This window comes from Plectropomus leopardus, chromosome 22 (genome assembly GCF_026936395.1).
Source record: "Plectropomus leopardus strain MGB_pleo_1.0 chromosome 22, ASM2693639v1, whole genome shotgun sequence".
Classification (NCBI taxonomy): Eukaryota; Metazoa; Chordata; class Actinopteri; order Perciformes; family Serranidae; genus Plectropomus; species Plectropomus leopardus.
The window spans coordinates 6,873,590-6,887,347 of NC_142197.1; the positions used below are offsets into that span (position 1 = coordinate 6,873,590).

Genomic DNA, 13,758 nt, shown 5'->3' on the forward strand with positions numbered 1-13,758 from the left:
GCAACGATGCATTTATCATCTTATCAACCAACCAAATTAAGCACAACATGAAAAAATTAAAAAAATATTCAGTCCGCCTTTGTAGTGATCGACTGTTTCAAAGGTATTTTAACTTCTACGATGTAAATGATAAGTGTGATCTTTGATTACACAAACTGAATAACCCCAAAGATGACTTTGTAAGCAAGCAGCCGCCGTCTCCTTGTTAGGCTGATCTACTGTTCCTGCAACTTCCTGACTTTACAGCACTCCGCTGCCCTACTGTGCTGTTCATTAGAAAGATAATTACATCTGCAGGAGATCCTTCTGCACTGTCTTGTCACCTCGGTGTGTCTGATCAGATCCCCTACCTCATCCCCTTCTTCTGTTTCACTGCCAGACACCGCTCAACCCGCGCCCAGCGCTTGGCGTCGACCCTGGCAGTGATGATTCATCCGGAGGAGGCCGAGATCCGTCTCCCTAATCAGACCCAACTAAACTTTCAAGGGTATTGATCAAGCATCTCTGTCAGAGCCATTACAGACACTTGATGCATACGCTGTGTGCCAAGGGCCCATCCCTGCTCCTGTCAATGTGGAGGAGATTAAAGGCAGAAAAGAATTAAGGGCGGAGAGGAAAAACAAGGCTTTGGGGGTAAATTGAGCATAAAAAACGAGAAAGGCTTTAGTTTGCGAATCAACGCCTGCAAGACAGGAAAATTGGAAAATACTCTACCACTGTCCATCAGCGAGTGAGTATATTAGACAGAAGATGGCCGTGCCGAGGACTTAAAGAAATGAACTACCACAGATTCCACAACTGAGTCGCCAGGAGGAAATGCTGGCATTGTACGTTTCTGCAAACCAGTGATGCATTTCCTATAAACACTTTTATAGTTCTGCTTGGGTATAAATGGGCTGACTGAGGTGGATGGGACGGTGGATGGCGTGAAACCTAGGCGAGATGGCTGCCACGCTACAAACCACTGCTCCAGAATTGCAAACATCAAACTGGTTGTTCATTAGCAAGACATTGCACCATTTGCGCCACCAAAACTTGGGTGTTTATTTAGTGACATACAGTGTTTCCAGAAGCATTTCTGCCACTAAAGCCGAGCAGTTTTTCACAACACACCGCAGCATTTCCAAAAACATCTGTGAAAAGTGTTTTAAGTGACACATTGCCACATTTCCAGCACATTTGTGCCACCAAATCTTATTTTTAGCGACACATTGTAGTATTTCTAGCAGCCATCGTGCCACCAAACCTGGCTATTTTAAGCTACATTTTGCAGCATTTCCAGTGACATCTGTGCCACAAAACTTCACCAAACACCAAAACTGGTGTTTTTCATCAACACATTCAAGCACTTTGAGCAGAACATTTATGCACCAAACCTAGGGTGTTTCTTAGTGACAGATTAAGGTATTTCCAATGACATTTGTGCCACTAAACCTAGGTGTTTTTTTGACAGACATCACAGCATTTCCGGCGGTGTTGGTGCCACCAAACCTGGGTGTTTTAAGTGACACATTGCCACATTTCCAGCACATTTGTGCCACCAAATCTTATTTTTAGCGACACATTGTAGTATTTCTAGCAGCCATCGTGCCACCAAACCTGGCTATTTTAAGCTACATTTTGCAGCATTTCCAGTGACATCTGTGCCACAAAACTTCACCAAACACCAAAACTGGTGTTTTTCATCAACACATTCAAGCACTTTGAGCAGAACATTTATGCACCAAACCTAGGGTGTTTCTTAGTGACAGATTAAGGTATTTCCAATGACATTTGTGCCACTAAACCTAGGTGTTTTTTTGACAGACATCACAGCATTTCCGGCGGTGTTGGTGCCACCAAACCTGGGTGTTCTATAGTGGCACATTGCAGCATTTTCAGGGACATTTGTGCTAAAAAACCTGGGTGTTTTTAGGTGAATATTGGGGCATTTTCAGCAGTAATTATGTGCCACCAACCCAGTGGCGATTGTGTGTATTGGTATTGGTATTGTATTGGTATTTTAAACCAAACTATGGTCTTTTTGTTGTGCCTAAAAATAACAGCAACATCAGCCACATTAATATATGCGCTACATAATAATGCCAACATATAGTCTGACGATTAGGTTGTTTTCCAATAATATTTTATCAAACTCAAAGTCTGCAGACATGATTGTGTTATTTATGATGCATTATCATGTTTTGTGAAGCTGATTAGCGTGTGAACTTAAGGAACGCCGCAGTCGTTGCTGGTAAACTCCAGTGGTACCCACTCGTGCTTGTCTTTGCATAGTTTCCTCCGCTCTCCTCGCTACGCATCAACTGCACATCTAGCCTGCAGGCGGCGTGAACTGGGGCACAAACAATAACAGTAATCATGGAAAGTCATGTGGTGCTCCGGCGGAGGAGACCAGCTGACTGGCTGACTGCTGGAGCCCAGAGGCGCTCCTGTACAAGCAACAGAGAGACAGGGAGGGGGTGGAAGGAGGGAAGCGAAAAAAAAAAATCAGAAAGCAAAGAGGAGAAGGATTCACCTCTCATCCCCTCGCCTCGACAAGCTTAGTCATCTTCGCTTCCACATTCTGCCCTTGTCAGGGAGCTTCACCATCTCCTCCTCCCTCCTCCCTCCTCCGCCGTGCCGTCCTCCCCTCATTCACCCCCACAGAGCTCCACAGAGTGGTACACTCCATGACTACATCACTCGTTCGGCGATACTGGAAGCTTTAAGAAAGATGGGAGGACATGGTCGTGTACTTGTGGCCAGACTCTTTGTTAAATTGGCCATTTCATATTAATTAATGAACATTGGTGGAATGTCATTAAGTACATTTATTCAAGTACAGTGCTTGAGTATGAATATGAGGTACGTTTACCTGAGTGTTTTATTTCCACACTACCTTATACTTTTACATTACTACATACCAGAAGTAAATGTTGCAATTTTTACTTCACTACATTTAAGTGATAGTTTTAGTTGTTTCAGAAATTAAGATTTTTGCATAAGAAATAAGAAGGGTTGATAAAATATCTTTGGTAATTAAATTACCAAACAGTTTACACAAGTACAATTAGTACTACATTAATCAATCAGTTGACTCAGAAAATCAGTTGGCAACTATTTTGATAAACATTTAAATCTTTTTATTTTATTTTTGTTTAATAATTTTGAGTTTCTAAGGTGTTATTTTCATTTTTTTCGTCCTTTTTTCTGTAATGTTTTGGGTATGTTTTGCTCTTTAAAGTTTTGTTTTTAATTTATTCTTTTTTATAAATTTAAGATTTGGGGGTATTTTCTTTTTTGTACAATTTCGAATTTGAAGTGTTTTTTCTATTTTTTTGGGGGGGGGGGCTTAAGATTTTTTTTTTAATATAATTTTGAGTTTTTTCATTGTGTCATTTTTTTCTGCATTGGGATCTTTTACTTTTCATATTACAGTACATTGTTTTGATTGTAATTACTTTTACTTAAGTACCATTTTCAATGCAGGACTTTTATTTGTATAAGTAAAGTATTTTGACAGGGTGGTATCAGTACTTTTATTTGAGTAAAGGAACTGAATACTTCATCCATCACTGTTAATAAACAGCGGAGTAGAGGGGGCTAATAAAATGTACAAAGTGCTTACACTTTAAATAAATCCACCACCGCTATAATTATTAATCTTGAATTGCTGTGTGAAATCAAATCATGTTTCCGAGCTCAATCACCGCTTTGTATGAAAGACGTTGCATGAAAGACACCGTTGTAAATTCCACTGAAGCCTGTATGACAGTCATGAATGAGCAAACCACAGATCAATGGGCTGCTCTGTTCAGTAATCTAGAGCAGTCTTAGCTTTCATTACAACATCGGTGTGCGAGTGATCAATTGGCTGGTATCTCATTACCGTCTGGCCGGGCGGAGAGCACTTGGATCAACGTCTGGGGAGCTGAGGCCGCGCTGCCGGTCCTCAGTGTCCAATAGGAGAGATTTATGCATCCACAGTGACCAACACATTCATTCATGATTTAATTTTATTACTAGCTTTTTTATTATCAGACTGCTGAGTAAAAAACTGAATGAAAACAGTGATGATAAGAGAGTGTATGCTTTTGTTAGATCAATTTCAATTGTCGCAAGATGAATGTTTTATGACAAATCAAAGTGGATTAACCCCCTCAAGAGAGCAATCACACTGTTTAAAAGTTGCTGTTTGTACGACTAAAACGCTGCTGTAATTCACAGAGCACCGACTGTGATGTAGTGCAAATAAATGACTAGTAAAGTCACATGTCTCATGAACATTTTCTTGTGTATTTGGAAAGCAAACATGGTGTCCCAATTAACATTTAAATCTTACAGAGGCTGTTAAATTGTCATTTTATGTGATTTCTTTCCAAAACTACATTTAAAGGTACCACAATCTATTTGTACCACGAAAACTACTCTTTCCCACCAAGGTATTTCTGTGATTTCTGCCAGTAGAGTGCCATGAAAAGCAGTTGTTTTTACTGAGACGTTGCTGTTTCCTTCCAGGAATGCTCCGCTCATAAAAATGAGCATATCTCAAAAACTAATAATGTACAAAATTAAAATAACTAATGGAGTGTAAAGAAATATTTTCTATCTTTTAGATCAATATGTTGTTGTTTTTTGTTTTTGTAAAATCTGATGAAAAAACATATTAGTTTTTTTTGTTAATGACACAACTTCAATACTTTTACCAATTAATTCATATGTAAGTCAATGAACCATATTAATTGGTAATTTTAGCTTAGGTTGGGCAGATTATAGGGATATGAAGCATTTGACGATACTTCGAGAAATGACATCACAAAAAGCAAAAATACTAATGTAGGCTCTGGCGGACCATTTTTATTGCAGAGTTCAAAGGATTAAGCTCAAATGTGATTATTTCCTCACCATAACCAAGAGATATTTGTGCCTTAACCCAACCGCTATTAACTGTAGCAATGTTGAAACATAAAGTGTGAACATATTTACTTCATACAAATGTAAAGTATCTGTGGTTTTCAGAAACATACAACGCCAACATTTATTGTGGTGATTGCTTGTCTGGAATCACATGTGCAATGGCCATAATAATTGCTCACGTTTTCCAGGTAAAGTGAAAATGTGGCTCCATATACTAATAATCAATAAAGCAAATGAAATTATTTATGTCTCCAGAGTGTCTCCGCCTGTGTTTGTGGAAGACGACAGCACGGTGCCAATGACCAGGATCAGCAGGAGCAGAAGCTGCTGTCGAGAACATCATCTGCAGCAGCAGCTTCATCAGAGACCACGTTTGGCAACAGTAAATAAACAGCATGGGGAGAAGGCTCCCGCGGCCCCTCAGGGCCCTTCGAGTACAGTAACGCACAGCTGAGTGCTACGGGGAAACGCTGCCTGTCTGCCAGCTCGCCTGCCTGTGTCACGATACAGGGGGCGTTGGGGGATGGGAGGAGGGTCACATGTGCGCGGCGCTGCAGGCTTTGGGTTGTCTCCACACTCTCCATGTCTTTCTGTATCTCTTTCTCCGAACTGAGTTTATTGAGCACAAGTGGAGTCTTTCTGAGAGCCGAGTGACTCCAGATACACTGAGGCAGAGGAAACAAGCCAGAATAATGCAAGACACGGAAAAACACCAGGCTTTCAGATGACAGCGGTGCCCCTCATTTCCCAGAGAGGCTTATAGTTAGAGGCAAGAACAAATTGCTCACCCTGTGCAACGAAACGCATGTTGCATCTGCAGCAGAGATGAAGCCGAGGGTAAATCCGTTGCTTTATTTGCTGAATAGACTTTACCACCTGTTATAGGCTAGCAGAAACGCTCATAATGTGTATCAGACTTCAAAGTATCAGACTGATGGTGGTTAATGAGAATAACGTCTGCATTTTTCATTAGTGATTAAGCGTTTTGTCTATTAAATGTGAGAAATGGACATCACCGTTCCCTGAAGTCTGAGGCGACGTCTTCAAATGTCTTATTTTGACTGACCAACACTCCAAACCCACAGATATTCCGTTTCCAAAAATCTGGAAAGACACAACGCAGGAAAGCAGAAAATCCCAAAGATTAGAAAGAAAGACTCAATGATGTTGCTTTTTTGAAAAAATGACTAACAATTAATTTGAGTAGTTGCAGAAAAATAACTTTTTTAGAACAAGTTCCCTCCAACTAAAAACATGAAAGTAGCAGTGGACTTTTACTTTGATATGACATTTACACATAAAATGGATACAGAAAAGGCTCAAACTGGTGCATTAAAAAAAGTGCCTTTTTCACAAAAACTTGACATATTCAAGAGTCACTTGAGGTCCACTCACAATGGACTCGCAACCCACTTTTGGATCACAAGCTAGCAGAACCACTGGTTTAGAGCAACATTTCAAGCCAAAAAAAATATTCCTTTAAATACAAATTGGGAGCATTTTAGCATCAACAGAATACATTCAGTGTGCATCATGCAGCTATGGGCGTTTGACACATATACAGCTAATGGTTGCCTCTGCTATTCTTCTGCTCTGCAACAAAATGGCCTGATGAAATACAGAAAGAGAAGACAAGGGACGGTGGGTAAGGAGGGGAGGCATATCAGGGAAGGGACAGGGGCACTTTTGGATTGTTATGCATGTGGGGGGGGGGGTGCGGTGTTGCCTGGAAGCGTCGAGTGGGGACGGCGAATGTCACTCCAATCAGTCGAAAGTGTCACGACGAGTAGCGGAGCCGTGACCTCTGATGGGGAGAGGGGAACAGCAGAGGAGAAGAGGGAGACACAAGGCAAAGCGCAACATAACAGAAAAGGCAGTGACAGCAGAAACAGAGAGAGGGAGAGACAGAGAGGGGAAGAGGGGGGAAAAGGGAACAAGAGGGAGGGAAGTTTGTGGTGGGCCGACGCCAAATCTTGCCAGCGCTCCAGGCTTCAGGAACAGAGGAGTGATATCAGTAAAGACACATTCGTAGCCTGCCTATCGCCTAAATGAGGCCACTTCTGCCTTTAAAAAAAAACTCTGCTGCTTCTTTTCTCATTCACCACCTCCGCTGCAATCACAGGGTGGAGAAAGACCTGGAAGCTATCTATTGCCCTCTTTAAGAATCCCACTACACGATTATCAGAGCAGTGGCCCACAACGCTGTTCCCCCTAAAACTGTTGCCAAATTACATCTGTATTAAATAATTTTTTTAAGCTCCAGTGTGTAGGATTGAGGGGAATGCATTGGCAGAAATTGAATAAAACATAATAAGCATATTTTCTTTAGGGTATGATCACCTGAAAATGAGAATTGTTGCGTTTTTGTAACCCTAGAATGAGCCGTTTATGCCTCCACAGGGAGCGGGTCCTTGTCCACGGAGTCTGCCATGTTGCACCGCCATGTTTCTACAGTAGCCCAGAAGGGACCGAGGCTATTCAGTGAAGACTGGGACACGTTCTTGCATGCACAATAAAACTGTAGCTGCAATGTTGGAGGGTTACAGCAGAGTATTTGTTTATGGTCTTTTATTAAAGATCTTTAAAGATCATATTTTTAACATGAAGCTACTTTATTTAGTGTTTTTAATGGTTTAAATCACCTAGTCTGTTTGTTTTGGAGAGGAAGAGACCTCTGCAGATAATTCGACTCCCGGTAAAAATCTCCTTTGGATCAGAAATGTAGGGACCACACATTAGCAGGTGCCAAGCAAGTGGTCCGCCTGAGACGAGCCAAAGAACAACGAAAAACAATGATTTACAAGGTGATAACTATTTTAACCCATGTTTTACCAGTTTAAATTACCTGTTTCTGTTGCTTTCGAAATGAAGAGACCTCTGTGGATAATTTGGCTTCCAGTGAAAACCCTCCTAAAGGTCTGGCACTAAAATTATCGGAAAAAAAAGGTGAGCACACATTAGCAGGATCTACTAGCAGTCCATCTGCGAAATGCCAAACAGCACCTAAAAAACACCAATTTAAAACATGAAACCACTTTTTTCAGTGTTTGTAATAGTTTAAATCACTGGGTCTGTTTGTTTTAGAGAGGAAGCGATCTCTGCGGATAATTCGGCTCCCAGTAAAAAACAGAAAAATGAACACTGTAGCAAATCTAACTGGGACAAGTTTCAGATGGTTCAATCAGTAGATGCCACAAAATCCACCTCAATCTTACACACTGTTCTTTTAGTCAGATGTAGTAAAATCATGTTAAATCAAGGGCAAAGACGTTCATAAAAGTGCAAAAGGTGATGACTGAATTTGTGAAATACGCTCATTCTTATCGTCCAAAAACTCTCAACTGCTGCATATTAAACAGCAGCACAACACCACTTTTCCCTTCACTAAATGTCTCTGTATAATCACCAAGGCCTAACAAACCTCTTCATAAACCATTAGAGTAATGCTGATATCATACAGGCCAATAAGACGCCATCAGATTAATTAATGGAATCGTTTGTGCCGGGACGTCGCTGGGAGGATCCCAATCGCCCGAGTGACATCTAATTTAAGCCGAGTGACGGGAAAAGCACCAGAACACTATGTCAGCTCTGTCATTACACAATGACAACCAATACATCACCACAGCGCCACCACAGTGCCCTTAGTGCCGGTGGACATCAATGAAATTGTCTGATAATGGAAATGTTATTTCACTTTGGCAGCCCTGGATGCTTTCTTGGGAAATGTTTGGACAGGAGAGGAAGACGGTTGCTATTCCAACAAGAACGAGAAAAGACTTTTCACTCTGTGTGAAATCTATGAACAGCGTTTTGTAGCGCTTAAGTTTTCCCTTTCTTGTCTTGTACATTCAACTGTATATTACGTCCACTGTGTAACTTCTGAGGAGGGTAAAATAAAAAAAGCCCCGAGGCTAAAGAATGAGCTGGAAACCACATAACCCTGAGTTCAAACCTACAGCCTGAGACGAATCCGAGATGAAAACCTCGCAAAGGCAGTCTCTGGAAAAGGCATATTTGTAACATCTCAACACCCAGACACCCAATGATCTGTTCCACACGTCAGAGTGAAGAAGTGTAAGTGGGTTAATTCAAATTATTCTAAAGGCCAAAGGGCAAGAGGGAGAAAAAAAGCATGATATTGAAATGGTTTTCTGGCTGGATTAATTCAAAACAGGAGAAAGTATCGTTTGAACACTCCAAACCTCTTTTAAGGAGTAATGTGAGATCACACCAAAACTAACACAGACACAGTGTGTGCCTCGCCTGTGTCTCTGAAACCATGCGGATTACTGCGCGATCGAACAAAGTCCTCCTCTCTCCAACCACCGCCAGCAAACCTCCAGAGTCTTCTGGAAACACAGTGGGGAGAGCGTGTGACTAGAATTACTGACACACTTTTAGAAAGTGCTAATCTCCGCTTACTGTAGGACTTATTACCAAAGACTTTTCTTTTTTTCACACATTGCTATAAATATGAACAACCGAAATGTCAAACACAGTATTTCCGTTATGTTTCACTGATGTGACCGCAGACAAAGGCAGGCCCGCAGTGTCATAGAAACAGCATGGTTGAATGCACACTGAATGAGAATTAGGGCCGGGATTTTAAATACCAACTACTTATCAGGTGTTGTTTAGGGATGTCTGAGATCTGGCATTTGGGTTGATTAAACACGGAGCTGCAGGAGCATGTCAAGTACTGTACATGAGGAAAACAAAAGCTTAACTCACACTGATATACCATTTAGTGCATGGTGTATCCAAAGCGCCTTCAGGGAGCTCTATATGATAATCAAGAGCGTGTTTATGATTCGGAGGTTGTCTGCAAATGGCCAGCAAACATGGAGTTGACTGAGCTGACACAACCCTGTCTCACTCCCACATCGTCAAATACTGATGCTTGATCACTGTATGTTTTTTGTGATGAAATTTTTGTTTTAATTGACATCCACTGAAGCATATATCAATGGATGAACAGGTCATTCTAGAAAGGGTGACAGTGCATACAATCAATGTCTAAAAGACAAAACTGGTGAAATGAAAATAAATAATGATAATAAAATTGTTGTCCTACTGAGGGGACCAACAACCCCCCTCACTCTAACCCCCATGGGATCCACATCACCGACTCCTGACAAAATAAAAATCATTTCACAAGGCTTTTAAGGTTCACTGAGACTGAGCCTCACATCTCCACTGTTGTCTCCTTCGCCCCACGTACCCGGGCTGTCGGCAGCTCTAAATACACAATATCCAAATATGTCAACACCCACACTCGAAAACAGGGGGAGTGGGGTGGCTTCCAACAGGTGGTGAATTTTTTTTTGCTGCTGTAAGCCCGGCTAATAGCGCTCTCTTTTTGATAAGTGTCAAATCCAACTTCGACAGCTAATTTAGGATGAGTACAACTGGTGAGTAGAACATGCTGATCTCAAATATATCAGAGAGGTTAGAAGCAACCATCTTCCAGAATCTGTCCACAGGAGGACATTTCCAAAACCAGTGTAGGTAGGTACAAACAGCTTTTATAGGACACAAAGTACAAGTAGCATAAGTGATTATCTGCATCGAACAAAGCGTCCTGGGTGTCACACTTGTGATGTATTTGCTGCTGATCTGGATTTCTGGAGGCTAACATTATGTTGGACCAGACTTTGTTCCAATCAAAAGCTGGGTCCAGATCTCAGGCATCGGACCTCCATAAAGCATTTCCTGTCTGGGGTTTATAAGACTGCTGCGAGGATTTGCTCTTAATGTATGTTGTAGTTGCAGTAAAAAGGTTCGTAGGAAATTAAATCAGAACAAAGCAACACAAACACACTGTAGACAACAAAACTGGAGTAAGTTTCAGAGAGTTCTGGTGTACAACAATGTTATTTTGAAAACCAAATATTCCTGGCAAATTAGATCCACAGAGAAAAATGAGTCAAAGCCGTGTGTCAGGGCATTGCAACGCAAGGAATAATTTCTAGACACAGAACTTTGTTGCATGTCTCCCCATCTTTCCTGTCTATATCTGCTCTGTCAAACATTCAAGGCAAAAATGAGGCAAAAATTCTCTTTTAAAAAATGCCAAAAGCAACATGCCGTGTCTTACCTGTGGAAGGGCGGAGCTCAGCTGGCGCTGCAGAGAGTCACGGTCGTAGATGACGTCCTGAAGGTGCTGCTGGGCCAGGCCCAGGCTCTCCTGGGTCTCCCTCAGCGTGTCCAGCAGCCGGTCCCTCTCGTCCAGCATGTTGACCATCAGCTGCTCGAAGTGGGAGTCCGGGTCCGAGGCGCTGCTCTGAGAGCCGCGCTGGCTCAGCGCCGTGTCCTCGCTGATGGTGGGCATCACCTCGCACATCATCCTGGCGCTGCAGAGGAGGGAGATCAGAAATTACAGCAGCGTAACCAGTGAAATGATACTGCTGAATTTAACTCAGCATGTTGACTTTGACTTCATTCACAGTCATTTTATATATTAAGATATATCTAGAAAAATGTTACATATATCAAGCATAGGAGTCAGTTTCAGTTGATTTTGCTTTCGACAGCCTGACACTTTGTTAACTGCTGACCAACCAGCTAAAAAAAAAAAAGAAACACAAAATGGCTTGAAATACCTTTCTGTTCGATCCAGAGCTCATCGACTCAGTGATCTTTAAGCTGCGTTTACATGAAATCAGGGAGACGGCAGACAGCGTGTCGGATATTATTTCAGTGGACAAATGCAGCACAGTAAAATCAGGTGAGGCCGACAGAGATTACAAGCAACAGTGATGGTAAAAAGCATTGCTGTTTAAAGTTAACCAAAAGTTACACAACTACCTCACATAAGGAGAGGACACGCACGATCTGGACAATTACTAGTAAAGTTAATAATAAATGCAAGATAATGCTATTTCATATATTTTATTCTTTGTAAACAATACAGCATCACCTTTGCAACATATCGTGTGTGTCACATGGACACACACATTCCTATCAGAGCTGCTCTTTGGCGCATGAAGCTAAAAAAAGCTCTTTTTCTGGGTAGAGAGTACTCAGATCTACAGGCCCATGGGGCTTGCATAACATGCATAACTGCTCAAAAATATCCTTAATAGGTTAATAATTAAACAATTAATTGTTGGCATCACTAGTCAAGCAATACAACTTGCAACTTGTTTGGGAACTACACTTTTTACTTTTCTTTTTCTGTTAAAATTAGCCTTCATTTGTCAGCCTCAGTCTGAAGTATTTCACTACTTCAGTATCTCAATAAAAAGTTAAATTCGACATGCACACAGGAAACCATTTAACACAAATTCAACAGCAAGAGGCAGCATAGCGTAACATCATTTAATATCAGTTTATGGGGACATACCTGAAGCAGTTTAATCAAATGAAGGACAACACTCAGCTTTGTTATTAAAAGGTGCCAATAACTCTAACAGCGACCTTTTCAAAATAAATGTCAGCATGCACTGCAAACAAATACAAAGTGCAGGGTGTATTGTTCTGCTTTTTCTGAAGATGGGAATAAGTTTCAGATTTCTTTACAATGATATTCCCCTTCAGGGTTATACTGGGCTGCACAAATCCCACCGTACAGTGGGTTGATGGACGGACAGCTCGCCAGTCCAATGTAAGGTCAATAAAGCTGGTCAAATTTACAGACCTCGAGGCTAATCATCACTAACGTGAGGCCATCTTTAAATCATTCAGACTGACCTGTGATAACCTTTGAAATGGAAAAAAAAGCAAATGTTTGAAAAAAATCACAAAACATAAACACATACTGCAATGTAACATTTTTGTTTCATCAATAGATAGAAAGATAATGTTTTCGGTTATTTTTTTGGAAGCATTTACTAATTTATTGCCGATTATGGGCCATGTAGTTGAAAGTTATTAAAAGTTGTTTCAACTTCCAAAGTCTATAAATCAAAACATTTAAAAAATGTCTTGTATATATTGTATTTTATTTTATTTAACACCAAAGCAACATTAATATCTTGACTGGACTAAGGCGTAAAGTAAGAATTATGATTAATGCTAAAGATGAAGAACTTCACAGAAAAACAAATGCGTCTCTACGTCGAAACCTACTACTTGTGTGAAAAACCACTTTTTTCTGTTTGTGTGGCTGGTGAGTATGAGACCGAGCCTGACACAGTTGGAGCTCGGCTCAGCGTCACCCCGGCGTTTCTAAGCTGCAGAGACGTCTTGGGAGGTTGGGCGTTCTGCCCTAGATTTCACGCTTGTGCTGTTTAATGATCCAGCCCAGATCGAGTTGCATAATACACCATATCTATGCTATAGTGGATATTTGAGACCATATTCCATCTTCCCTGAGGGATTCAGAAAGCCTCCGGAGTCGTCACAAGCAATGGGATAGTTGAAGGGTTAAAACTGGGTTTGCATCATCACACGTCAGAATTATGAATGGAGCTAAGCTAAGCTAATAATAGTTACAAAGGTTAAACACGGTGAAAAAAACCATGAGAGATACATTTAAGACACTCAATTAAAAAAAAATTATTGTAGAAAATAAGTTTTTTGCTTCTTACCGTGATTTAACATTGATTTAATCTGTGCATCGAGTGGAAAGAGATATCCAGACATGTTTATCCTAGCATTAGCTTACAGAAAAACCTCAAAGTAGGAAGAAACATTTTGCCTCCATCAAAACAGCTTGAAATACACCTTCCAACAGAACCAAAAAAGCCTTAGTTACTCAGTACTTCTTCTTAACAAGCAAGACAGGTACTAATACTTCAACAAATCTTCAGAGGTTCTTCAGAGTTGTGAAACTGGCAAAGCTAACATCTTCAGACATCCTGCAGTCAGTCACTGTACACAGCTGTTTCATGTAGCGACTAACGAGCTAACTGCTCG

The 13,758-nt window shown here is 41.0% G+C and overlaps 1 protein-coding gene across 2 annotated transcripts in view; it reads right to left on the bottom strand.

Annotated features, from left to right (window-relative positions):
- Nucleotides 1-13,758, bottom strand: part of ppfia2 (PTPRF interacting protein alpha 2) — a 253,750-nt gene that overhangs the window by 192,083 nt on the left and 47,909 nt on the right. For both annotated transcript variants that reach the window (XM_088073032.1, XM_088073033.1), the window contains one exon: nt 10,997-11,252. In XM_088073032.1, the coding sequence (XP_087929158.1) occupies nt 10,997-11,252 (256 nt within the window). The remainder of the gene's footprint in view (nt 1-10,996; nt 11,253-13,758) is intronic.